Source organism: Vipera ursinii, assembly GCF_947247035.1.
Source record: "Vipera ursinii genome assembly, chromosome: 1".
NCBI lineage: Eukaryota > Metazoa > Chordata > Lepidosauria > Squamata > Viperidae > Vipera > Vipera ursinii.
The window spans coordinates 249,522,943-249,548,295 of record NC_139512.1 but is presented as its reverse complement, the minus strand read 5'-3'; the positions used below and the strand labels follow the sequence as shown (position 1 = coordinate 249,548,295).

Below are 25,353 nucleotides of genomic sequence, written 5' to 3'. Positions count from 1 at the left end.
TGCTCATTCCCTAAGAACTTTAATGATGTGAGCAAAACTATGAAAGACATCAGAATGGCTTTTTGGTTGGTTGCCCAAGAGATTCTGACTAGACCATAATTGCAGAATTAAATGTGAAAAGGGCAATATTTACCTTCTCCAACTGAGCATTTTTTTTGGATTTGTACAAAAACTCCCCCACTGCCACAAAGACGGAAAGTACCAATCCTGCTGCCAAAACAATGAAGATGCCACCAATGTTTTGTACTCCAAGAGCACTGGCATCTTTGCTTTCCTCTTCTGGACAACCGTTTCCTCGCCACCATTTCTCCTTCATCATGTGCAGCTTGCCTTCCTCTTGCAAGTGAAGAATGGCTATAGTTATTTTGTCTCTGTAGGGAGACCCTGCAGGATAGAAGAGGGAAAGCATAAATTACTAAAGAAGGTTCTTACAAATATGGTCACTGGCAGAACATCACTAAAGTGTGTCTATTGGCACAGGAAGTCTCATCTGATAGGAAACTGACTGTTTTGGAAGAAAGCAGGATTTTTATGCTAAAGCTCATTGCAGTTTCGTTTCTCATTCTCCAGCTTTTCAAGAGAGAATGCAGGCAATACCATCGGCACATGTGATCTTTAATATAAGAAATGCCCTTAGGATGTGGTTTTCCCTTTTCTATGTTTTCTATTTTCATATGTAGGAAAAGACTAGGCTGGTAATGTAATGTTCTTCCTCAGTAGAAACAGAAAACTATTTCTCCCTGAAATTGAAGGAAACAGGCTATTTTGGAGAATGCAACTCAGGTCTGTCTTTGACCTCATTGCCACTGCTTCCTGGCTACCACCAGCATCCACAGATAAAGAAGACTCTTCATTTTTTAGAATCATATTATAGAAACATTCTTGATGTACTTGGTTAACAGTGGAAGAAGAGCCTATTGATCCAATATGGCTGGCTGGGGAATTCTGGGAATTGAAATCTCAGAGTGCTTAAAGTTGCCAAAGTTGAGAAACAGTGCTGTAAAGGTTTACTATGCTGGGATGAGTAAAGCAAATCACTTCTGCTTGTAGCTTTTAGTCCCTACTGAACATAGGGATTTACCTTTGATTAAATATGTCTAGTGTTACACAGGACATTATTTTGTACTGGTATCAAACATGTTTGTTGCTGCATAACATAGTATTGCACATGTTTCTATGTTAATAGAATGCAATCTAGAATACACCCACTCACCCACCCCACACACTACCAAAGTAGCAGTAATACCATATAGGATGTGTAGGTCAATGGTTGACCACTCCTGATTTACTGCCACAAAGAAACATCATCTTCATGACATCCAGATCTTACTCAGCTATATTTCCTGAACTGCAGGGAAAATAAAAGGCAGCTGATTATTAATGGAGATCTCTTTTCCTAAAAGATGCTCTTGATCCTACTCTAATGTTGTTTTTCTTTCAGTACCTGCCATGTTTCATGCAAAATATTGAAACATCTTGTAGATAGAACCTGATAGACTTCAGCCTTTTCAGCACCATTCTAAATCATCCAGAGGAAGGAGAGGAAGGAATATTGAACAAATTTGTGAGATTAACATCACAGAGGACAACATCACAATTCCAAGTAAAAACTTTAACACTGGATTAAAGATGAGAATCAATGGTGATAACTTTTAGGTCCTGCATTGAAGCAAGAAAAATCATGTGCATAGATATAGGATTGAAAAGATCCTCTTGACAGCACTGCACATGATTTAGAGATTCTAATAAACCACTAGCTGAATATAAGTAGGCAGAAGTTTAGAAATATTGGGCTGCATTAGAAAAAGCACTGCATCCAAGTCAGAATGTAACAGCATTCTAAATACAATACTTTAAAAGGGACATGGACAAGGTGCTATTGCATCACAAAGAAGTAACCATGATGATGAAGGAAGCCAAATCCTATGAAGAATGTTTAAAGGAACTAACTTCCCAAAGAACAGAGTCTTCATTTGTTATTTATTAAATTTATATGCTACCCATCTCACCAAGAGGGGACTATAGGCAGCTTATAACCAAGCAAATGCAATAAGATAACATTAAAATATTAAAATAATGAATATTAACATTAAACCGATTTGCAGTTAACAAAAATGGCAAGGAACAAAGCAAGGTGCACATAGGGTATATAGATATAGATTATATATATATATATATATATATATATATATATATATATATATATATATATATATATATATATATATATATATATATATATATGTATCTTTATAGATGATAAAGGTCTACAAGTAAAAGGCTGTCATGCACAAGAGATAGGGGACATGTTCTCTGTTGAAATCAAGAGTCATTTAAGGGCCAATCAGTTGAAATGAATAGAAAAGAGATTCAACTTGAATATTAGGATGAACCTTCTGACGGAAGGAGATGTTAATTGTTGGAGCAGTCTATCTAGAGCAGTAATGTACTTTGCCACAGTAAAGGTCTTCATACTGGAGCTAGATTTGTTGAAAATGATTTAGATTCTTGCACTGGATAAGTTATAGAATGTAAGGACCTATAAGAGCCTTAGAATTCAGATTCTACCAAGAAATGTATAATTACATAAGCCTGCCACTGGATAACAGTTCACATTTGTCAAGATCAGACTTGCATTTCAGATTGTTCCACTTAATCCTGAAATGTTAAATGAGACAGGACTGCTCTTTCCCAAATAACATTAAAAAGGCTCCACAAAATACTGTACCCATCATTTTGGCACTCTAGGGTCCACAAACATGTCCTTACCATATGTCAGAGGACAGTTTCCTTCATTCCTTAACTTTGTTTCTAAACGGATTCACTGCCATTAACAATGACCTGATGCATACTTTTTTGATACATGTTGGTATATTATAGTTCTTTTTAGAAGGCTTGGAGGCTACATAAAATAGTATGACAGAGGGAAAGATGAGCATATTTTTAATTAATCTTTTGTATATGTTTGTGTGTGTGTGTATACGTGTGTGTGTGTGTGTGTGTGTATGTATGTGGATTTATTTATTAAATTGATCTGCCACCCATCTCACAACAAGGCAATTCTGGGCAGCTTACAACATTAAAATGAACCATGAATATATAAAATCACATTGAAATTACAAATTAATACAAGTTATAACTAAAGATGGAGAGGGAGGAGAATATAATGAAATAATATAATATAATATAATTCTCGCATTGGGGCCCCAACCCGACTGGCAGAGCTAGGTTTTCAGGCTGTTATGGAAAATAAGGAAGGATGGGAGACAATGTCATCTTAAGGGGCAAGATATTCAAAAGGGCCAGGGCCATAGTAGAAAAGGTTCTTCTCCCGGACTCCACCAGCCAGAGTTCCTTGACAGATGGGTTCTGAAGCATGCATCTTCTGCCAGCACAGGTGGGATGGGCCTGCCCCATAGGAGAGAGATAGTTCTTCAAGCAACCTTGACTCATGCTATGCAGCGCTTTACAGGTAATATCAACATCTTGAATTGCACCTAGAAGCAAACCAGAAGCCAGTGGAACTCTTGGATCAGAAGTGTAACATGGGCCACTCTAGGGGGCTCCAAAGACAGCCCATGTTGTTGCACTGTGCGCCAGTTGCAGCTTCCAAATGCTCTTCAAGGGTAGCGCCATGTAGAGCACATTGCAGTAGTCCAAGCTTCTATACATATACAGTATTTATTTGGAGAGTGACTGTATTTTTTTTATTTGCTATATTTATAGACGGCTACACTGCCATTTTAAACATACATTTAAAATGTGTGGTTAAATATACGTTTAAAAATGTGTGGTTAAATATACGTTTAAAATCAACCCAAGCACAACAAATACAATTAAAACAGAATGACAAATGCATATGTCAAATGACAGCCGCAGATAGGAAAGTATTACAGAGGGTAGTGAGCACAGCACAAGACATTGTGGGCTGTCCCCTGACACCACTGGATGACATCGCCAGGGCTCGTTGCCTTGGAAGAGTGAAGAAGATTCTCAGGGATGACTCACACCCTGGATGGTATCTCTTTACTCTCCTACCATCCAGTAGGAGATATAGGAATATAGCCAGCCATACCAACAGGCTGAAAAATAGCTTTTATCCGTGGGCTGTTAGGCTTTTAAATGGGACATAATCTTATGCAGAATTGACTTGGGAGGCCGGTGTGTGGTGTAGTTGGTTCACATAGTGTGGTGGGATGGAGGGTTTGTTGTCACTGTGTGTTGGGGGGAGAGAGCACAGGGGGAGGCTCAGCTAATCTCAATGTACACATGTTGTACTTTGACAATAAAGGTTTATTATTATAATGTAATAAAAAAATCTTTGACTTGTCTTCTCCAGTAGCAAAAATGAATGAACGAATGAATGAACCTTTATTGTCAAAGTACAACCATGTATACAGTGAGATTGGCTGAGCCTCCCTTTGTGCCCCCACCCCCAACTCACAGTGACAACAAACCCTCCATCTTATTACACCATGTGAGCCAATTGCACAACACACCGGCCTCGCAAGTCAATCTTACATAAAGTTTATAAAATTATTTCCCGTTCAAGAGCCTAACAACCCATGGATAAAAGCTGTTCTTCAGCCTGTTGGTATGGCTGGCTATATTCCTATATCTCCTACCTGATAGTAAGGGAGTAAAGAGATACCGACCAGGGTGTGAGTCATCCCTGAGAATTTTCCTCACTCTTCCAAGGCAGCTAGCCCTGGTGATGTCATCCAGTGGTGTCAGGGGACAGCCGACAATGTCTTGTGCTGTGCTCACCACCCTCTGTAATACTTTCCTATCTGTGGCTGTCAGACCAGCATACCAAACCACAATACAGTATGAGAGGACGCTCTCTATAGTAAACCGGTAAAAGAGGGTCATTAGCCATTGTTCTACCTGTTCTTCCGCAAGACCCTGAGGAAGTGGAGTCTCTGTTGGGCCTTTCTGGCCACCTGGGTTGTGTTAACTTTCCAGGTAAGATCTTCACAGAGGTAGATTCCCAGAAATTTAAAGGAGGAAACTCTCTCCACACAGCCCCCCTGATGTAAAGTGGGGCAGGTTCCTCTTTTTTCCTCCAGAAGTCTAGCACCATCTCTTTCGTGTTGCCGATGTTCAGGTGCAAGTTGTTGAAACACCATATGGATAGTTTTTGTACCTCCCCCCTGTGTGCTGTCTCATCTCCAAGCTGAACAATTAAAAATTCTTGATGAATGAATGAAATATACGTGTCCCAGAATAATATTGCAAGATCCAATTTGGGTTGGTCATCAGGATCAGAGATTTAGTCTTCCAAGCTTTTGGACTTGTGCTGGAGCCCATTCTCTGGGAACTTCTCTCTACTGGAATGTGTGCAGAGAGAGGTTCCCTGAGGATGGGCTCCAACATGAGTCTGGAAGCTTGGAAGACTATACCTCTGGTCCCAGTGACCAACTCAAATTGGATCCTAAAAAATCTATGAAGCAGCTCAGTCTTAATCAATTTTCCCAACATAAGTAGAGCAAGCCCCATCCAGGGTCTGCCTGTTTCAGAGGGATAAAATCATAACTGAAACTGAACATGTCTCCCTGAAGTTCACGTATGGAAGAACCCTTAAAATCCTTCCTTCAGACATGTGCAGCCGATGTAGATTCTATGACTTTAGCAGAAGGTCTTGGAGACCTGGCTTTATAGCTCTAAATCAGAACTTTCTCATCCCTGCTACACTGATATTATTGCCATATAGTGGGCTTTCACTCAGACAGATGGCTGTATTTTATACTGACCACAGTTCCTGAAGAGCCTACAGAGGTAGCCCAATACAGAGCCCATTGTAGTAATCAGGTCAAAGGTGTGAGTGAGTTCCTAATGACAGGGCACATTTACAATTTTACATGTATGATGTAGTATAAGCCAACAATGCAACTTTTGACTGCTGTCTGCTTCTCTTGTCCACCTTTATGATCACTACAGATTTAACTGGAAAATGCTTTAAAATTGTAACTGCTACAGATACAGTAACCTCAGCTGACCAAGCATGAAAAATAATAAATGATTTTGATGATAACTGGAAACACTTATCTGTTTTGGTCATGTAGAGAGAAAAAAGTAAGAAAGCTGTATAAGACCAAACTTTCTACTGCTTTGTCCAAGACTGTGTTTAACACAGTGAGTCTAAATCTATATAGAATGATATCTTAATTTTAATCTTCCACTATTATGTGTGTTCATCTTTGAACACTTTTTAAGCAACACAGTTAAGCAATGCTCTGTTTTTCACAGATCCCTCATGTTACATGTAAACACTATTTATCAGAGCTTTATGTATAATACTCCTGAGCATCGGATCTGAGATTTGACTGTAGCAACCATTTCATTTGTCTTCATGCTAATATTAGGAGGTGGAAAATTGATGCAGAGATGTTTATGTTTTTGCAGCTCAAATGTGTTTGCAATATTTTTTTTAAGTTGCAGAAGAACACTGTGATAAATTGAAAGATAAAAAGGACAAGTATAAAAAGTGGAAAGAGGGGCACATAACTAAGGCAGAATATCAACAAATAGCCCATGCCTGCGAAGATGAAGTGAGGAAAGCTAAAGCTCAAAAAGACTTTGGCTTGTGACCAAAGTCAAAAATAACAAAAAAAGCTTCTTTCAACATGTAAAAAACAAGAAAAAGGTTAAGGAAATTATTGGGCCATTAGTGGAGGAAAGTGGCAAGAAGGTGACAAGCAACAGGGAGAAAGCAGAACTATTTAACTCATTTTTTGGAACTGGCAGATGTGATCTCAGAACCACTGAACTATATTTTTCAAAGATCCTGGAGCACTGGGGAAATACCAGAGGACTGGAAAAGAAAAGAGCTGATGTAGTTCCCATCTTCAAAAAAGGGGAAAAAATAGATCCAGAAAACTACAGACCTATCAGCCTGACCTTAATACCTGGGAAGATTCTGGAAAAGATAATCAAACAACGAATCAGCGAACACCTAGAGGAAAACAAAATCATTTCTAAAAGCCAACATGGGTTTGTTAAAAACAGATCATGCCAGAAAAATCTTAATTGCATTCTTTGACCAAGTGACAAAATTAGTGGACCAGAGGAATGCTGTGGATGTAATTTACTTGGACTTCAGTAAGGCATTTGATAAAGTAGATCACTACCTCCTACTTGATAAGATAGAAAAATGTGGATTAGATAGCATCACCACCAGATGGATTCGTAGCTGGCTGACTGGCCGTACTCAGCATGTGGTCCTCAATGGAACTGTATCTACATGGAAGGAAGTGTGTAGTGGGGTGCCCCAGGGCTCTGTTCTGGGCCCAGTGCTTTTCAACATCTTCATCAACTATTTGGATGAGAGGATAGATGGGGAACTCATCAAATTTGCAGACGACACTAAGCTGGCAGGAATAGCCAATACTCCAGAAGATAGGCTTAAGATACAGGAAGATCTAGACAGACTTGAACACTGGGGATTATCTAACAAAATGAAATTCAATGATGAAAAAGTAAGGTTCTACATTTAGGCAAGAAAAACCAAATGTACAGGTATAGTATAGGTGGTACCTTGCTTAATAGTAGTAACTGTGAGAGGGATCTCAGAGTCCTAGTGGACAATCACTTAAATATGAGCCAGCAGTGTGCTGCAGCTACCAAAAAAGCCAACACCATCCTAGGCTACATTAACAGAGGGGTAGAATGAAGATCACATGGAGTATTAATACCATCTTACAATGCCTTGGTAAGGCCACACTTGGAATACTGCATCTAGTTTTGGTCACCATGATGTAAAAAAGATGTTGTGACTCTAGAAAGGGTACAGAGAAGAGCAACAAAGATGATTGGGGGACTGGAGGCTAAAACATATAAGGAACGGTTGCTGGAATTGAGCATGTCTAGTTTAATGAAGAGAAGGGCGAGGGGTGACATGATAGCAGTGTTCCAATATCTCAGGGGCTGCCACAAAGAAGAGGGAATCAAGCTATTCTCCAAAGCGCCTGAAGGCAGGACAAGAAGCAACTGAGGGAAACTAATCAAGGAGAGAAGCAACCGAGAACTAAGGAGAAACTTCCTGACAGTTAGAACAATTAACCAGTGGAACAACCTGCCTCCAGAAGCATGCTCCAACACTGGAAGTTTTTAGGAAGAGACTGGACAGCCATTTGTCTGAAATAATATAGGGTTTCCTGCCTGAGCAAGGGGTTGGACTAAATGACCTCCAAGGTCCCTTCCAACTTTATTATTATGACTTTCAAGAAGAGGACCAATGCATAATTAAAACACGACAGTTTTTTTCCGAGAAACATATGTGGAAAACTGTTTTTCGCTTTAGAACATATTAATTTCTGAATTATTATGTAACATTGGGGTGAAAAGATTGGAGATTGAGTAGATTTAATGAAATGCATGTGTTGGAAAAAAAGGCTTGGTCACTTGTCTCCTCTCTCAGATTATATCCTATTATATTTGATCTAATCAGAAACAAAGTATAGCCTTTCTTTTATCAAATAATAATTTAAAGTGGCAATTTAAAAGAGGAAATTCAACACTTTTCTTTAGATCACAAATAAAATTAGAAATCTTCCCTTCTCCATTCCACAAGTACGTTCAATTTAAAAAAATATATTAAAACATTATTATTCCGTTGATCTATTAAAATGAGAAGATACCTTAAGCAAATAGTTAAAGAACTTTGAGAGAAAGCAAACAGATCTATAATGTAAAAACAAAAGGAAAATGTGTAAAAAATTATTAGGATAGCTTTGAAAATTTATCTGATTTAGTCCAGTGTACTTAAAATCCTAGAAAATTGTAGGAATTGTACAAAAGTAATTATAACTTGTCATTTTTTAATTCATTCTGAACTACTTTATCCATGTTACTATGCATTCTTCAGGGTCAAAATTGGCTGCTATGCACTTTAGAAAAGAAATGGCAGGGACACAATCACCAAAATTTGGCAGTGATGCATCCATGTAGCATGGATGAACTTTATCATACCCATAGAAAATTAAAAGTACAGAGAAACTCATCCCCCTCAACACAGACAACGAATTAAGAAAAAACTATAGGAAATCTCAAAAAATATCTATATATTTTACATTATCTTTCTATGACAACCCCTCACTCCAGTTCAATGTATCTCTTATCTGTCAAGTTTGTATATCCCAGTCGAAGGAAGAGGTTCAATACTGCCTGTGAGAAAAGTAGGGAAGTGTGGTAAGAGTCAAGAACATAGATCAAGAGTGGCACCACTTTTCTCCAAGTGGGAGGTATCATTAAAATTGCAAGAATTCCAACAATCCATAATAATATTAAAGGCAACCTAAGAAGATCATTGCACCAAAACTACTTAATGAGGAATAAGAATACTCAGTGACCTCAGAGTGCCAAGAGGCTGCTGTGAAAGAAAGAGAAGGGGAAACAGAATGGAATGGAGTATCCTGCATAGATGGCTAGCTGGTATCTTGAAGAAACAGATTTGGAAGGAAGGACTCACTGGAGAAGAGCCTAATGCTAGGAAAGATTGAGGGCAAGAGAAGAAGGTGACGACAGAGAATGAGGTGGCTGGATGGAGTCACTGAAGCTGTAGGCATGAGCTTATATGGACTCCAGAAGATGGTAGAGGACAGGAAGGCCTGGAGGAATGTTGTCCATGGGGTCGTGATGGGTCGGACACGACTTCGCAACTAACAACAAAAGCCTTGTAATTCAAGGTGCTAATCAAAGGCTCATGAAAATAGTGTTTTGTAGACTTTGAAGCATTGTTTCTATTTTCATAGAATTGTTGCAAATGCATTTCCAGTTTTCTAGTTTAGTGTACAATCTTGCCCTAATTCTATTCATACCCATTTCCCAATTAGAAGGACAGAGAATAGTGGATGGGATCCAGCCTATTCATTTATGCCTTCATATGATGCATTTAAAGGGATGCAGTGGCTCAGTGGGTTAGGATGCTGAGCTTGTCGATCAGAAGGTCGGCAGTTTGGCGGGTCGAATCCCGAGTGCCGCATAACAGAGTGAGCGCCTGTTACTCGTCCCAGCTTCTGCCAACCTAGCAGTTTGAAAGCACGTAAAAATGCAAGTAGAAAAATAGGGACCACTACGGTGGGAAGGTAACAGTGTTCCGTGTGCCTTTGGCATCTAGTCATGCAGGCCACATGAACACAGAGACGTCCTGGACAAGCGCTGGCTCTTCGGCTTTGAAACGGAGATGAGCACCGACCCTTAGAGTTGGAAATGACTAGCACGCATGTGCAGGGGAACCTTTACCTTTACTTATGATGCATTTAATGGCTGATTGGCTTGCAGCTTATGTGCCAGAGTAAAATGATACAGATGTTCAGTTGCTTTCTTCTCCCCAAATGCAACAAAATTATGCACCCAGGTGTTTTGGGTGTGCATGTTCACATTGTGACAATGTTCCCAGTTGCATAAGCAATGGCATTACTGCAATTACATTTTCTTTCTATTGCTTTCAAATTAGTTTTAGAAACATTTGCAACAATCTCTCAGGAACTGAAATAGAAGCATTAGGAATGTAAGTACTGTGGATTTATTTTTATTTTTTTTTGCATTTTTCTATCATGTCTCATTTATAAAGGCTTTTACATACTCAACTGGCCTTTTCCTTTTCCTGATATTTATAGATGCAATAAGAAATATTATAACTGTGCTCTTGGGCTCTTTCATCACCCAAGATTCTCTTCTGACTTCCCAACTACATTAATTAAATCTAGGATAATTCACATTTTCAGAAATAAAAACACAGGGGAATTTTATACTATTATAATTAAGATTTAATGAATATTTAATTCCTGGATTGTATTTATACATGAGATTAGAGTAATGGCTTTCAGTTTAAAATATATATCAGTGAAAATGAACAGTCTTGCTGATCCAGAGAAGTGTGTGTGTGTGTGTGTGTGTGTGTGTGTGTGTGTGTGTGTAATTTGCAATCTTCTCTGCCAGCTTTAATAATTCATCAAAAACATATTGGGGCAATGGACAGCTGCAGAAGGCTGAAATAAAAATATGGAATGGATCTGGCATACCCCAAAGGATTTAAAGACATATGTTAGCTGTAATGTATTGGGCTTTGTCTTGCTAAGGGATATCACATGGGGTTAATTGCTGGAAAGTTGCTGAAGCAGGGAAGCTGGCTAATGGCTCCCAGCTCCTCAGACAACCCATCTCCAGCACTGCCATTGGCTGCCTCTAGGGTGGCAATAGGTTGCTTTAAGCCTATTGGCTGCCGCCTAGAATCCTGGGTATAAATTGCTGCATTCGCAGCCCTGTTTCTCAGTTCAATTCCTGCAACCAAATAAACAATGATCTTTGCTGAACTCACTCGCCTCGTCTCATCAATCAAGCAATGAACCCAGTATCTAACATTAGCCATATATGAACCAATACTTTTCAAACCAGAACGATTGTATAAACCCAAAGCAAGTACATTCCAGTTTTAAAGCTGGAAAATGAATGAAGAGGATACATTGGCTTAATAGAATGGGAGGAAACGGCTTAAACTTTAGTGTGTTTGTGTGGGGGCTTGGCTGTATCATACTGAAGTTTTGAACACATATATGAGTTATTTCTTGTCTATAATACAATATTTAATCTACCAGCATCAAGACTGCTAACATTTCTTCTGTTAACTAGCTCCTAACACAGGCCAAGTTTCTAGAAAAATAGAAATGTATAGCTATGCCCAATTTGAAGTCTCATTTAGGGGAAGTTTTTCAACAGGGTAGATACCATTGCAGAGAAGACCCATTTCAGAAAGCAAGTAAAGCAGAATCTCTTCCAAGGACTGAAATTGTGTGGAAGGATGAAAAGGCAAACTCTATCGTGTTAGGTAAACATGATCCAAGTACTTTATGGATTTATATGTTAAAGCAATACATGGAGATCCAACTCTGTTGGTATGATATGTGTACATCATAAGACATACAAGTGAGAAAAGTTTTTCGGTAGCTTCTAGTCAATTTCAATGGCAGACTCACATGGAGTACATTATCAAACTTGAGGTTGGATCAGTATGGCCAAGCTATCCTTATTACATAAAGAGCATATCTGATATACAAACTTGAATTGATAATTGGTGATCTTAGCCCAAATGATCACTTGGGATTCCTGTGATAATGATGAATCCAGGAGCATCATAACTGTAAACCTGTTCCTTTAGTGGATATGCAACTCATCCAGAACAGGCAATTCCCTAATCATCAGATTTGGGGATCACCTACTCATTATGCTTTTGCTAGTTTTTTTTTGTCTGTGTGTGCCCTTTTCTTCTGCCATTTTCCCTCTTTAGAGTAGGGTAGAGGAGAATAGAATTTGGATTAAGGAATGTGGATTTCTAGTCTTCCAGGGATCTATCGAAACCCATTTATCAAAATGTATTTTGGCATTTGAGGTGTTCCATAGATTTTGCATTATTTAAATAGGGAATATTACAACAATCTTCAAAAGCAAATCTGTATTATTATTTCTAACTTGCAGACAAAACAGTGTAGGGTACAGGGTAGTAGCAAACACAATAGGTCTACAGTTAGCATTTGTACTGGAGGCTTTCTATTTCACATCTCAGTCTTTCAGCCCCAGCACTGTATCATCTACTAATAATGAGCAGACCTTTCCATCAACTCCTTCAGCTGACTGTATCAAACATTTTTTTCTTGAGAATTGAGCTTTGCTACTGCGTTTGCTACCATTTAAATTAAAGAAAGTAGGGAAAAGCGCTAGGCCAGTCAGGTATGAATTAAATCATATTCCTGTTGAATATACAGTAGAGGTGACAAATAGATTTAAGGAATTAGATCTGATAGACAGAGTGCCTGAAGAACTATGGACAGAGGTTCGCAACATTGTACAACAGGTAGCAACCAAAACCATCCCAAAGAAAAAGAAATGCAAGAAAGCAAAATGGCTGTCTGAGGAAGCTTTGCAAATAGCTGAGGAAAGGAGGGAAGCGAAAGGCAAGGGAGAAAAAGAAAGATATGCCCAATTGAATGCAGAATTCCAAAGAATAGCTAGAAGAGATAAGAATGCCTTCTTAAATGAACAATGCAAAGAAATAGAAGAAAACAATAGAATAGGGAGGACCAGAGATCTTTTCAAGAAAATTGGAGAGATGAAAGGAACGTTTCATGCAAAAATGGGCATGATAAAGGACCAAAATGGCAGGGACCTAACAGAGGCAGAAGAGATTAAGAAGAGGTGGCAAAATTACACAGAAGAATTATACAAGAATGAGCTTAACGTCCCTGATAATCACAATGAGGTGGTCACTGACCTCGAGCCAGACATCCTAGAATGTGAAGTGAAGTGGGCCTTAGAAAAGCTGAGCAACAACAAAGCTAGTGGAGGTGACAGTATTCCAGCTGAGCTATTCAAAATCTTAAAAGACGATGCAGTAAAAGTGCTACACTCAATTTGCCAGCAAATTTTGAAAACTCAACAGTGGCCACAGGATTGGAAAAGATCAGTTTACATTCCAATTCCAAAGAAAGGCAGTGCCAAAGAATGTTCAAACTATCGCACCATTGCACTCATTTCTCATGCTAGTAAAGTTATGCTTAAAATTCTACAAGCTAGACTCCAGCAGTATGTGGATCGAGAACTACCAGAAGTACAGGCAGGATTTCGAAGAGGCAGAGGAACTAGAGATCAAATTGCTAACATACGCTGGATCATGGAGAAAGCTAGAGAGTTCCAGAAAAACATCTACTTCTGCTTCATTGACTATGCTAAAGCCTTTGATTGTGTGGATCATAACAAACTGTGGCAAGTCCTTAAAGAGATGGGCATACCAGACCATCTTATTTGTCTCTTGAGAAATCTATATGCGGGCCAAGAAGCAACAGTGAGAACTGGACACGGAACCACTGATTGGTTCAAAATTGGGAAAGGAGTCCGGCAAGGCTGTATACTGTCGCCTTGCCTATTTAACTTATATGCAGAGCACATCATGAGAAAGGCAGGGCTAGATGAATCAAAAGTTGGAATTAAGATTGCCGGAAGAAACATCAACAACCTAAGATATGCAGATGATACCACTCTAATGGCAGAAAGTGAAGAAGAACTAAAGAGCCTGGTGTTGCGGGTGAAGAAGGAGAGTGCAAAACTTGGGTTGAAACTAAACATTAAGAAAACCAAGATCATGGCATCTGGCCCTCTCAATTCCTGGCAAATAGATGGGGAAGAAATGGAGGTAGTGACAGATTTTATTTTCCTTGGCTCCAAGATCACTGCAGATGGGGACTGTAGCCAAGAAATTAAAAGACGCTTGCTCCTTGGGAGGAAAGCCATGACAAATCTAGACAGCACACTAAAAAGCAGAGACATCACTCTGTCAACAAAAATCCGTATAGTCAAGGCTATGGTCTTCCCAGTTGCAATGTATGGCAGTGAAAGCTGGACCATAAGAAAGGCTGAGCGCCAAAGAATTGAAGCCTTTGAACTATGGTGCTGGAGAAGACTCCTGCGAGTTCCTTGGACTGCAAGGCGATCAAACCGGTCAGTCCTAGAGGAGATCAACCCTGACTGCTCTTTAGAAGGCCAGATCCTGAAGCTAAAACTCAAATACTTTGGCCACCTAATGAGAAGGAAGGACTCACTGGAGAAGAGCCTAATGCTGGGAAAGATTGAGGGCAATAGAAGAAGGGGACGACAGAGAATGAGGTGGCTGGATGGAGTCACTGAAGCAGTAGGCGTGAGCTTAGATGGACTCCAGAAGATGGTAGAGGACAGGAAGGCCTGGAGGAACATTGTCCATAGGGTCGCGATGGGTCGGACACGACCTCGCAACTAACAACAATTGCTACCATCATCTATTCTGTTGCATCCTCATGTCAAAATTGCTATATTACCATTTTATTTTGCTTTTTCCCACAGATGCATGATTTAGATTAGCTATGCAATTAATAGGCAGGTGTATGTGTGTGTGGGGGGGTTAGATATATTAGAAAATTTTCTTATTACTTCTTTTAGAGCACCATGTCTAATTGCAGAAGAGTAAAGAATGGGGCAGAATAGGCAAAAAAGCCCCATCCTGCTCTGTATCACCCAGCCTAAGAGAAGCTATAAACTTAGGAGGAATGTGCTTGAAAATGCTCAACAAGGAAATAAAGTACATAATTCTTTGCTCTGGTAAAGAATGAAATGAATTTTTGAAAAGGCAATGCTAGCTCTGTACAATTCACTGCCATAAGAAAATAAAGTTCAAAAATCACTCCCAGGAGGTAATGCAGACTGAATAAGCTAAACAGTTTATTACTGCCCATTGCCTAGCAATTAAATATGGTGGATTCAAAGACTACCCAAAGCAAGGATTCTGCATACCAAGGTAGAACAGCAGCATTATAATGCACTCATTAATGGACTGGGTAAATATCAATAATTCATGAAGTCATATTCTGAGCAGAATACAGTATGAAGCTGCGGATCATAAATTATTGTCTGAAACCCCTTTTGGGTGGCAAAGCCTTTAATTTAAAGGAGCAGACTGTGAAATACCTCTTTTTAGATGCTCTGCCTGATGAATTAAGATGAAAAAGACAAGCCTTCAAAATGAGCTAATTCCAAAGAGCACTTTAATCATGCGCTATTCGGCTGACTGAAATAAAAGAAGAAAAATATTCCCCAACAGCAACAAGAAGAACCAAGGAAATTGGCTTACACTGACTTAGACCTGGTTATTTAGGTCCATAGTGTCAAAGCTGATTAGCAACAACTATCTACAATTGTAGACAGGGGCCTTTTCAAGCTTATGTGGAAAAGCCGCAATAATAACAGCAACACCAGTAACAATACATAATTTTCTAATATGCTCAAGATCCTATTAACAATAATTTAACTAAATTAAGCAAGCAGATCTAATCACAATTGCATATACATGCGAACCACCACCCACTTTGTTCAATCACTATATAACTTTGCAGAACACAGATAATTGCACTGGAAAAAGAATAAAAGAACATAATACATAACAGAAATCATTTTAAGACTGAGACTGACTTCACCATACAACATTTATACAATTTTGACCAAAATGTGAAGAAAATTGAACTCCTTGCTAAAAGCCATATGAAAGGTTCTTGATTTCAGACCAAAATTTTGAAATTAAATGATGGCCTTGAAACCACAGATTCAATGATCAATACAATTATATTGAAAGCTATATTTTTATTCAGGGTATTTTGTTTTTGATAGACATTATACAACTTCAGGGAGTATAAAACTTTTCTGACAATTGCACTTGTATGTAGCATATTTGATAGGGCCAATGGCTTATACACAAGAAAAAGAAAGATTTTCCCATTTCTATATTCTTAATCTTCTGAAGTCACTAGTTTTCAACCAAGCTTCTTATACCTTGGTTGAAATATAATGTAAATATTGAGGCTACAAGGAAAATTTCAGGCAGAATATTGGGTGAGATTCAAGGTGCTGGTGATGACCTATAAAGCCCTAAATGGCTTGGGTCCGGGTTATCTGAGGGAACACCTGCTGCCGGCATCAACCTCCCTTCGTCCTGTGCGCTCCCACAGGGAGGGCCTTCTCAGAATACCGCCGGTTAATGAATGCTGTCGGGTTATTCCCAGGGGAAGAGCGTTCTCTGTGGGTGCGCCGGCCCTATGGAACCAACTCCCCATGGAACTTGGGACTGCCCTCGACCTTCGCTCATTCCGCAGGGACCTGAAAACTTGGCTCTTTGAGCTGTCTGGCCCAGGCTGAGGGGTTTTAATTTTTATTGGGTTTTAGTTTTAAATTTTGGGGACTTCATTTAATTTAATTTAATTAATTTTAATCTGAGTTTAATTTTTGTATGTTTGTTTTAATCCTCCCTGTACACTGCCCTGAGTCCTCTGGGAATAGGGTGGTATATAAATTTAATAAAATAAAATAAAATAAATAAATACTTCAGATTTTCTGTTTTCATTATTCCCACTATTGCTTTAATTGTGGCCCTGAAGTTAGAGGAGAACTGCTAAATACTTAAATCTAGTTGAGCTATTGTGCCTTGAAGAACCCTGCATGGTCATGATGAACACTCTGGTAATATCTCAAATAGTATCCCACATGACTATTGGTAATTTGCTTAGCAACATCCTTAATTCAAAATTATGTTAATAGTTATTGACTAGAACCACTCAGTTTGTCTGATTTCCAGGTGCCTACTTTTAAAGCTTTAGAAGTTGAGTACATTGCAATAATATAAAATCAGGGCTAAAACACAATCAATTATATTAGTATAGAACAGGACATAAAAGAACATGGAAAAGATTAAATGAAGGTTAAAAATCTTTGGGAAAGTATTCCGATCAGTGAAAAATTGACTAAAATAACTATTAACGTTTTTTTTTTAACCAGATCTTTTGCTGAAATTTTGAAGTATTACTTTATTATTTTAATTTATATATATCAACTGAATGTATTTTTCAAGATACTTTAATTTTTTTCCTTTTATTTGTCATCTATACATTAATTAACCAAAAGAATTTACCTAACACACTGTTATTACTCTGAAATCTAAATTTTGAAAGGGAACATTGAATATAATGGTACAGTTCACCTATTATGATTAACCTGTGGTCAATCTGTGTTTTCCAGTGAGAGCCTTAAATCCATCTTCAACACATGCCATACAATCAGATCCATCTTTAACAGTATGGCTCCTGAAGTGGAAGATAAGATTTTATTTGATTGTTTTATCCTGGGCTTTTTTTCTCATAGAATCCTCAGAACGGCGTTCTGGCACCTTTTTTTGCAAAAAAAAAAAAAAAAGCTTTTGCACAAGCTGTGCTGCTATTGGCTTTCGAAAGCCTATTGCAGGGTAGGCAACCTTGGCTCTTTTATGACTCGTTGACTTCAACTCCCAGAATTCCTGAGTCAGCTATGCTATTGGCTTTTGAAAGCCAATAGGAATTGCTGCTGAGCTTGCCAAAAGACCCGGCCAGCAAATGTTGCACAGGCAAGTTGCAGCAAAGGCAGGAACTTTGCACTCCTCCCTGCTCCCCAGCTACACCATCTCAACTAGGTAAGTAAGATATTATTTGCAAATAGGATATCCAAGTGTGACTCATGGAAATTTTCCCTGCACGGAGGGAGTAGTGGTTTGTTTCACTTTGTTTTACTTTTCAAATTGCTGTAGGGAATAAATGATGATTAGAAAAAGGCAGGAAGTTATTTTTATTAGGAAGAATTCATTTATCCCATGCTAGATCTTTGGGAGCTTAGTACCACCAGTACAGAACATTTAATTTTCTGAAACTTCATTCAAATTCAATTCCTGATAGGGGCATTTGAAAAAAAATGTTGTTTATTAAATTTATATGCTGATTATCTCACCAGGATGACTCTGAAGTCAACTGTGAATCCATGCACAGTGGGGCCATTAAGCCCATTTTTTCCACTTTATCAAAAAGGAGACTATGATTTACTTTATCAAATCCCTTTAAATTAACTTCAGCCCTTACAATTGCTAGCAACCCTGGCTCTCAATTATTATAATGAGAGCCTATTGTATTGTGAAAAAAAGGAAAAATCTGTGTTGAATTGCTTTGACACACTGCATTTAAAAGTTGATATCTCCAAAAAGAAAAACAAAAAACAAAAACCTCACAAAGAAAATTAACAGAAGGAAAAGTCCAAGAAACAGAAATGGTTCATCCAATGGAAAAGTGAATCATACATTAGCTCAGAAGAAATAAAGTTTTGGAAACAAAAACAACAAAGAACAACAGATTTGTTCCAGGTTCAAACAAGCCACATTAAAAAAATGAAAGACACCAACTCAGCCCTAAATGTCAGCTGACGTTATGTGTCAGGAAGCGTTCCCAAAACCACATGAAGTCCTTGCATAGATCTTCCATATTCTTTGTACATTTCAGTTAAGAATCTCATCTCTTTCTCTCACTCACTCACTTTCCCCATAATATCTCCTATTTTGAAAATGCTGGAACCATTCATAGCCACACATACATGCACATACATATAGTTGTGGATGTGTATGCACTTCTGTGTATTAAGCCTGATAACAACTCTGGCAAGAAATGTTCAGCTTCTCTTCAATTATATAATCAATTTACACTGCTTTATCAACCCTGCTATATCATATTATATCAGCTCAATTACAATTCCAACTTTTTATAAAAAATAATCAACGTTTTCACTTTTTCTGAACAAGCGTACCTCTACAAGCATAAAAAAGTCAATGTCAGCTAGATAAAGTTAGTTGTCTAATGCATTAAAATGAAAAGAGGAATGGATGTTCTAGAAGATAGGCTGTCAGATGTTTATACAGATGTATATTCTTAGAACTTAGAAAGAGATAGCACATAGAGATCACAGAAGAAAACGATCTAGTTTTAGAATCTGGTATCTCTGGTTGCTAAGCAAGAAAATGCCATTTATAGCTGAATGTCTAAAATCCTTCATGTTTATCCAATTGTCTACCTTAAATTTAAGGCACTTAATTTATAATGGCATAAACAGGCTTTTCAAATGTGGAATTTGAAAATGTGTTCCCAGATACCTAGGAATTCTAGGAATTGCAGTCCCAACATACTTGGAGTATACCAAATTGAGGAAGCTGCAAACATTGAACGAATTAAGGGGTAATTTTATTGGGGTAACTTACTACTAGGAGTCACCACAAGCCATATTGTACTGGAGATTGATTTTTTATGTAAGGGATGGATCAAAAATGTTGTGAGAGTACATCAAGACTGTTTATACTCTTAAAAGCCCAGCTAAAGCAAACAGGTACCTATATTGCGTAGCAGAGATACAGAAAGATGTTGGAGGTAGATGGTCCCTTTAGTGACAATGGCAAAGACATCAATTCATACTCTATAGGAGAAGGCAGTGGCAAACTGCTCCTCTGTTTTTCCTAAAAAAAACTATACTCTGCCATTGTGACTGACAAAATTATGAGGGATATTGGGCCCTTCAAATAGATGGTTATCAGCAGGACTTTTTTTCTCATAGAATGCTCAGAACGGCATTCCGACACTTTTTTTTGCAAAAAAAAAAGCTTTTGCACAAGCTGTGCTGCTCCCTCTATTGGCTTTCAAAAGTCCACGAGTCATAAAAGAGCCAAGGTTGCCTACCCCTGGCCTATTGGCTTTCGAAAGCCAATAGGAATTGCTGCTGAGTGCACCAAAAGACCTGGCCGGCAAACGTTCTCCCCCTCACTTTTCCCTTTTTCTCTCACCCTTCACTCACAAAAGCCCCCCCACTCAATCACACTTTGCTCACAAAAGCCTCTAGTCGCTCTCACTCATTCCTCCGTCTCTTTCAAAGGCACCTTGTTCAGTCTCTCCCCCACTCACTCCATCTCTTTCAAAGGCCTCTTGCTCGCTCGCTCACTTACTGCCCCGTCGTTTCCAAATGCCATTTGCTCATTCACACACTCATTCACTGCCCTGTCACTTCTAAATGCTTCCAAACGCCACTTGCTCGTTCACTTACTGCATTTGGAAGCAACGGGGCAGTAAGTGAACGAGTGCCGAGGCCAGAGGCCATCAGCTGTTTGGCACTGGAGATGCTCGGCGGCCCGACACCATGCTCTGTGGCTAGGGTGTCTTCAGCTGGTGTCAGGGACAGTGCCAGAGGCCGTCAGCTGTTCAGTGCCGGAGACCGCTGCCATGAGGAACAGAGCTCTTGGTCGGGGTTCAGAGCAGCTCCAGGTGGGGGCTCAGCATGGGCTGCAGCGTGGCAACTGCAGGGAGGGGAATCCCCACGGTGGCTGTGGGGAGGGGAATCCCCATGGCCTGTGGCTCCAAGCCGCAGGGGCAGGGGTGCAAAGGACAGGCGGCAACGCTGTAGCAAGAGTGGGTTCTTACAGACACCGGCATCACTCCCAGTGACAGCACCTCTGAGTTCTGGCACCTTTTTTTTTTTTTTAGAAAAAAAGCACTGGTTTTATCATACATGAAAGAGATGGAATAACATTTTTGGTACATTAATGTGTAATACTTTTTGCAACAATCACATGATCCAGAAACTTATAATCATGTACTGGGGTTAAGAGTTGCTAATATTTTTAGTCTTCCTTTACAATTTCCTGTTTCTTATGATGAGGTATGAAGAAGGAAGGAATGTTAAATTCATACTCTATTTAAATTGTCAGAGCAGTCACATATCTTAAATAAAACAATACCATAAGTAAAAAAAAGTTATTTTAAGTTATCATTCATCCTAAGGAATATAAATGCCTTTATTAAAGAATATGCATACTAAAATTCACATACTAGAATTAGAACAACCCTGTAGCAATCTATAAATATCCTATTTTTGGGGGGGATGCTGGCAATTAGACCCCCCTCCATAAAAATTGGTGAAATAAATAAATAAATAATAAAATATCCCTATAATGTGAATCACTTCCTGAAATCCCATTTCCCCTTCCCTGCCATCTTTGAACTTGCCTTTACCCTTCTTTCATTGTACTGATCTCATTGTACTGAACTTATTAAATTCTCCCATAGACTTTTAATAAATTAAGATATCTTTGTTAGCCTACAAATTGTAGATATCTAAGTATCATGGATTTGCATGAGCCTAATATTTGATCCTAACAGAGCTGAGATTACAGGAGATCCCAGTTTATTATCCATCAATTGGATTGCACAATTAAATAACATGTTCTATAATAAAATCTAATAACAGTTTTAAAAAAGCCTGCCCCAAACTATTCATATAAAAATAGTCAATAATTTTGGAAGCTCTTCAAGCATTGGCTTATATCCACTGTTAGCAGAAAGTAACTCTACAAATATAATACTTCACTAGTCAAACTTGGCATCTGGAGAAAGAGTCAAACAACCAAATAACCAGGAATATACCGTATTCACAACAGTCATCTACACACATGTTTAATTAAAGTTCTCTTTTCCTGAAAATGTTATCTTTTTTTAAAAAAAATCATGCATCTGCTAACATGTTATTTATATTTTTAGGCAGCCATAAATTAAATTTGTTTCCTTAGCATAGATCATATTCCTCCAGTTGAAAAAATGAATATACAACACTTACAGCACTATTAGCATATAATCCTAGGAACACTTGGACACTACCCTAACAATATAAATACTATTTACAATAAATAGAACACAATGTAATTGCACAGATCGAGTGGCTAACAATCTAGGAAACATCTGTTATCACTGCAACTACAATTATGAATACAAATTAGAGAGGATGTGCAACTTACCCATGGGAGTTCCAACCCCATAACCTTTGGAATCTATCAGGCCTCCAATTTGTGTCAGGTTACAGTTCCGCTGTGTAACAAACTCAATGGTAGTTGACTCCATTAGGAAAGCATAATCAGAAGTGAGTACACGCTGGATACCTTCCTCATTGCTTTTGACAAGCACTGACTGTCTTCTGCTATTCATAAAGGCCCACATTTTTTCATACGTGGCAATTTTTGATTTCTGAAACAGAAATTAACATTAATAAGGACAACATGATTACAATATAATGTCAAGAGCTTCCAATTTTTTGAAACATGATAAATACGCTGGATCAAAGCATAAGAAGCAGAGGATGAAGGAAATCTGCTTTGGATAAAGCTGGATTAATTATTTTAACTAGCCTGGTTCAACTAACAGCTGAAGATTCGGAGAAAATGTTTTATAAAAATGAAAATATTATCATTGTAAACCAGACACACGTACAGAACAATATTTTGCTAGGTTCTTTGAAGGAATGAAAGTAAGTCCAATACACTTGCAAATAATATTTGCAGCTTTGTAATTCAACATTTATCCATGCTTAATAGCAATAAGACTTATATACTTAGACTTATATACTGCTTCATATAGCACTCTAAGCAGTTTACAGAGTCAGCATACTGACCCAACAATCTGGGTCCTCATTTTACCAACTTTGGAAGGATGGAAGGCTGAATCAAACTTGAGCCAGTCAGGATCAAACTCCTGGCAGTGAGCTGAATTAGTCTGCAATACTTGCATTCTAACAACTGTGCCACTGCAGCTTAAGCATTCATGAAATAAAGATAGCTTCGTGACTAATTAAATTAAGAAGCTATATACATAGGCAATGTTAGCCTGATTATGAAGATATTCCTTGGTCATTATTTTTGTTTGGTTTATTTTTAAAGGCATTTAAAATCACTTCAAGAATATTCTGCTTTCCCTGGAAAACAACTAATAGCATTTTCAGATCTGCATTTTTTGGTAAAACCATCTCATATCATAATCCCACTTCTGATGCTGCTGATAGTTTTGCTTTTTTGCAAATTGAAAATCCTCCATTTAAAATAGGGGAAACACCAGATACAAAACCATACATACTGTAGGTGTCTAAAGGGAATAATAAAATATAAATAGATTAAAAGACTAGAGATAGAAAATGTTCCTCTCCTAGACTAGGGATTACTATTGCTATCAGAGAAATCTGTAGCAGTTATTGGAGAAATCTGTAGCAGTTTTCTCCCATTTACTACTTTCAGAAGCACTTTGCATAAATAAACAACCAAACAGAGCAGGGAGAAAAGGAAATGATCAACCAAAGAATCCAGAAGTAATTTACTCTCTCTGTGATGGCCAGGATGGGGTAGTAGTTAAAGTACTAGATTAGGAACCCAGATTCTAGCCAGGTTTTAATTTTCCTTTAGGCAAAGAAGCCACCTGGGTAAATGTGGGTCAGTCATTTTCTCTCAGTTGAATAACGTTGATTTACCAACACAAAGTGGAACAGAGGGGTAGATTACATTGCACAATTTACAATGAAGAGGCCTTCCGTGGTCTCCTGCAGTGGATTAAAATAATAATAATATTTTTTTTATTCTGACTCAATCTTTCTCTCTTACTTGCTCCATCCTCACAGACTTACAGAATATATAGCTATATAGGTAAAGGCAAAGGTAAAGATTACCCCGCACATGTGTGCTAGTCGTTTATGACTCTAGGGGCCGGTGCTCATCTCTGTTTCAAAGCCGAAGAGCCAGCGCTTGTCCGAGGACGTCTCCGTGGTCATGTGGCCGGCATGACTAGATGCCAAAGGCGCACGGAGCGCTGATACCTTCCCACCGTAGTGGTCCCTATTTTTCTACTTGCATTTTTACGTGCTTTCGAACTGCTAGGTTGGCAGAAGCTGGGACGAGTAACAGGTGCTCACTCTGTTATGTGGCACTTGGGATTCAACCCGCCAAACTGCTGACCTTCTGATCGACAAGCTCAGCGTCCTAACCCACTGAGCCACTGTGTCCCTTTTATATAGCTATATAGCATATATTAAATACACTAGAACAAAAAATGTCAAATATATGTATGACATAATAGGGACCCATTGGCATGGGGCCCCAATGGAGATGCTTTAGGCTGGAAGTGGGTGGGTGCAGAGAAAGCACCACTTCTGCTCGTTGCCTTGGAAGAGTGAGGAAGATTCTCAGGGATGACTCACACCCTGGACGGTATCTCTTTACTCTCCTACCATCCGGTAGGAGATATAGGAATATAGCCAGCCGTACCAACAGGCTGAAGAACAGCTTTTATCCGTGGGCTGTTAGGCTTTTAAATGGGATATAATCTTATGCAGAGTTGACTTGGGAGGCCGGTGTGTGGTGTAGTTGGTTCACATAGTGTGGTGGGATGGAGGGTTTGTTGTGTGTTGGGGGGAGAGAGCACAGGGGGAGGCTCAGCTAATCTCAATGTACACATGTTGTACTTTGACAATAAAGGTTTATTATTACTTGATCCCTTGGGTTTTAGTCTGCATTTAATTGTTGTAATTTTAAAATTGTTCTCATATTTATATATTTTTCATATTTTTATTCCATTGTAAACCAGCCAAAGTCACTTTCTATAGTGAGAAGAGTGGCTTATAAATTTAATAAATAAATAAATAATATAAAGCATATGTGTGTACACATACAGCAGAGTTATGGTGCATGTGATAATAAACTCAATAGTGACATTACAATATTTTCTTGTTTTACAGATTATTCAGGAGAAATACAATAAACCTAAACATTCATTTTATATAAATCTGCATTATTTGCATCCAAAAGAAGCGCCAATCAGCTGGAATGTTGCAGCATCTCCAGGGCCTTGTGATTTACATTCAGATGGTTGGCAACTGATTCATATTTATGATGGTCACAGTGTCCCAGGGTCATGTGAAGTGACCAAAACCTGCTGCAACCACCCAGCAGATGGGGGGAATAAAAACCAAACACCCCCACCTCATCCCCACTGCCAATCCTCAACAGAAATGCTCACAACAAGGAAAACCTCAGACAGGAGGAAGAGCGCCACCGGGCAGGCAGGCAGGTGTCTTGCTCAGCTATAGCTTGGGGGGCACTTTTTTCCAGTGCAGAGTTACGGTGCATGTGATAATAAACTC

General features: G+C 38.7%; 1 protein-coding gene across 1 annotated transcript in view; it reads right to left on the bottom strand.

Annotated features, from left to right (window-relative positions):
* The window catches only part of GRIK2 (glutamate ionotropic receptor kainate type subunit 2), a gene marked incomplete at both ends in the record, with an annotated part of 532,047 nt that overhangs the window by 21,258 nt on the left and 485,436 nt on the right, over positions 1–25,353 (bottom strand). The window contains 2 exons of the mRNA XM_083352959.1: positions 134–384; positions 22,193–22,418. Coding sequence (XP_083209085.1) covers positions 134–384; positions 22,193–22,418 — 477 coding nt within the window. The remainder of the gene's footprint in view (positions 1–133; positions 385–22,192; positions 22,419–25,353) is intronic.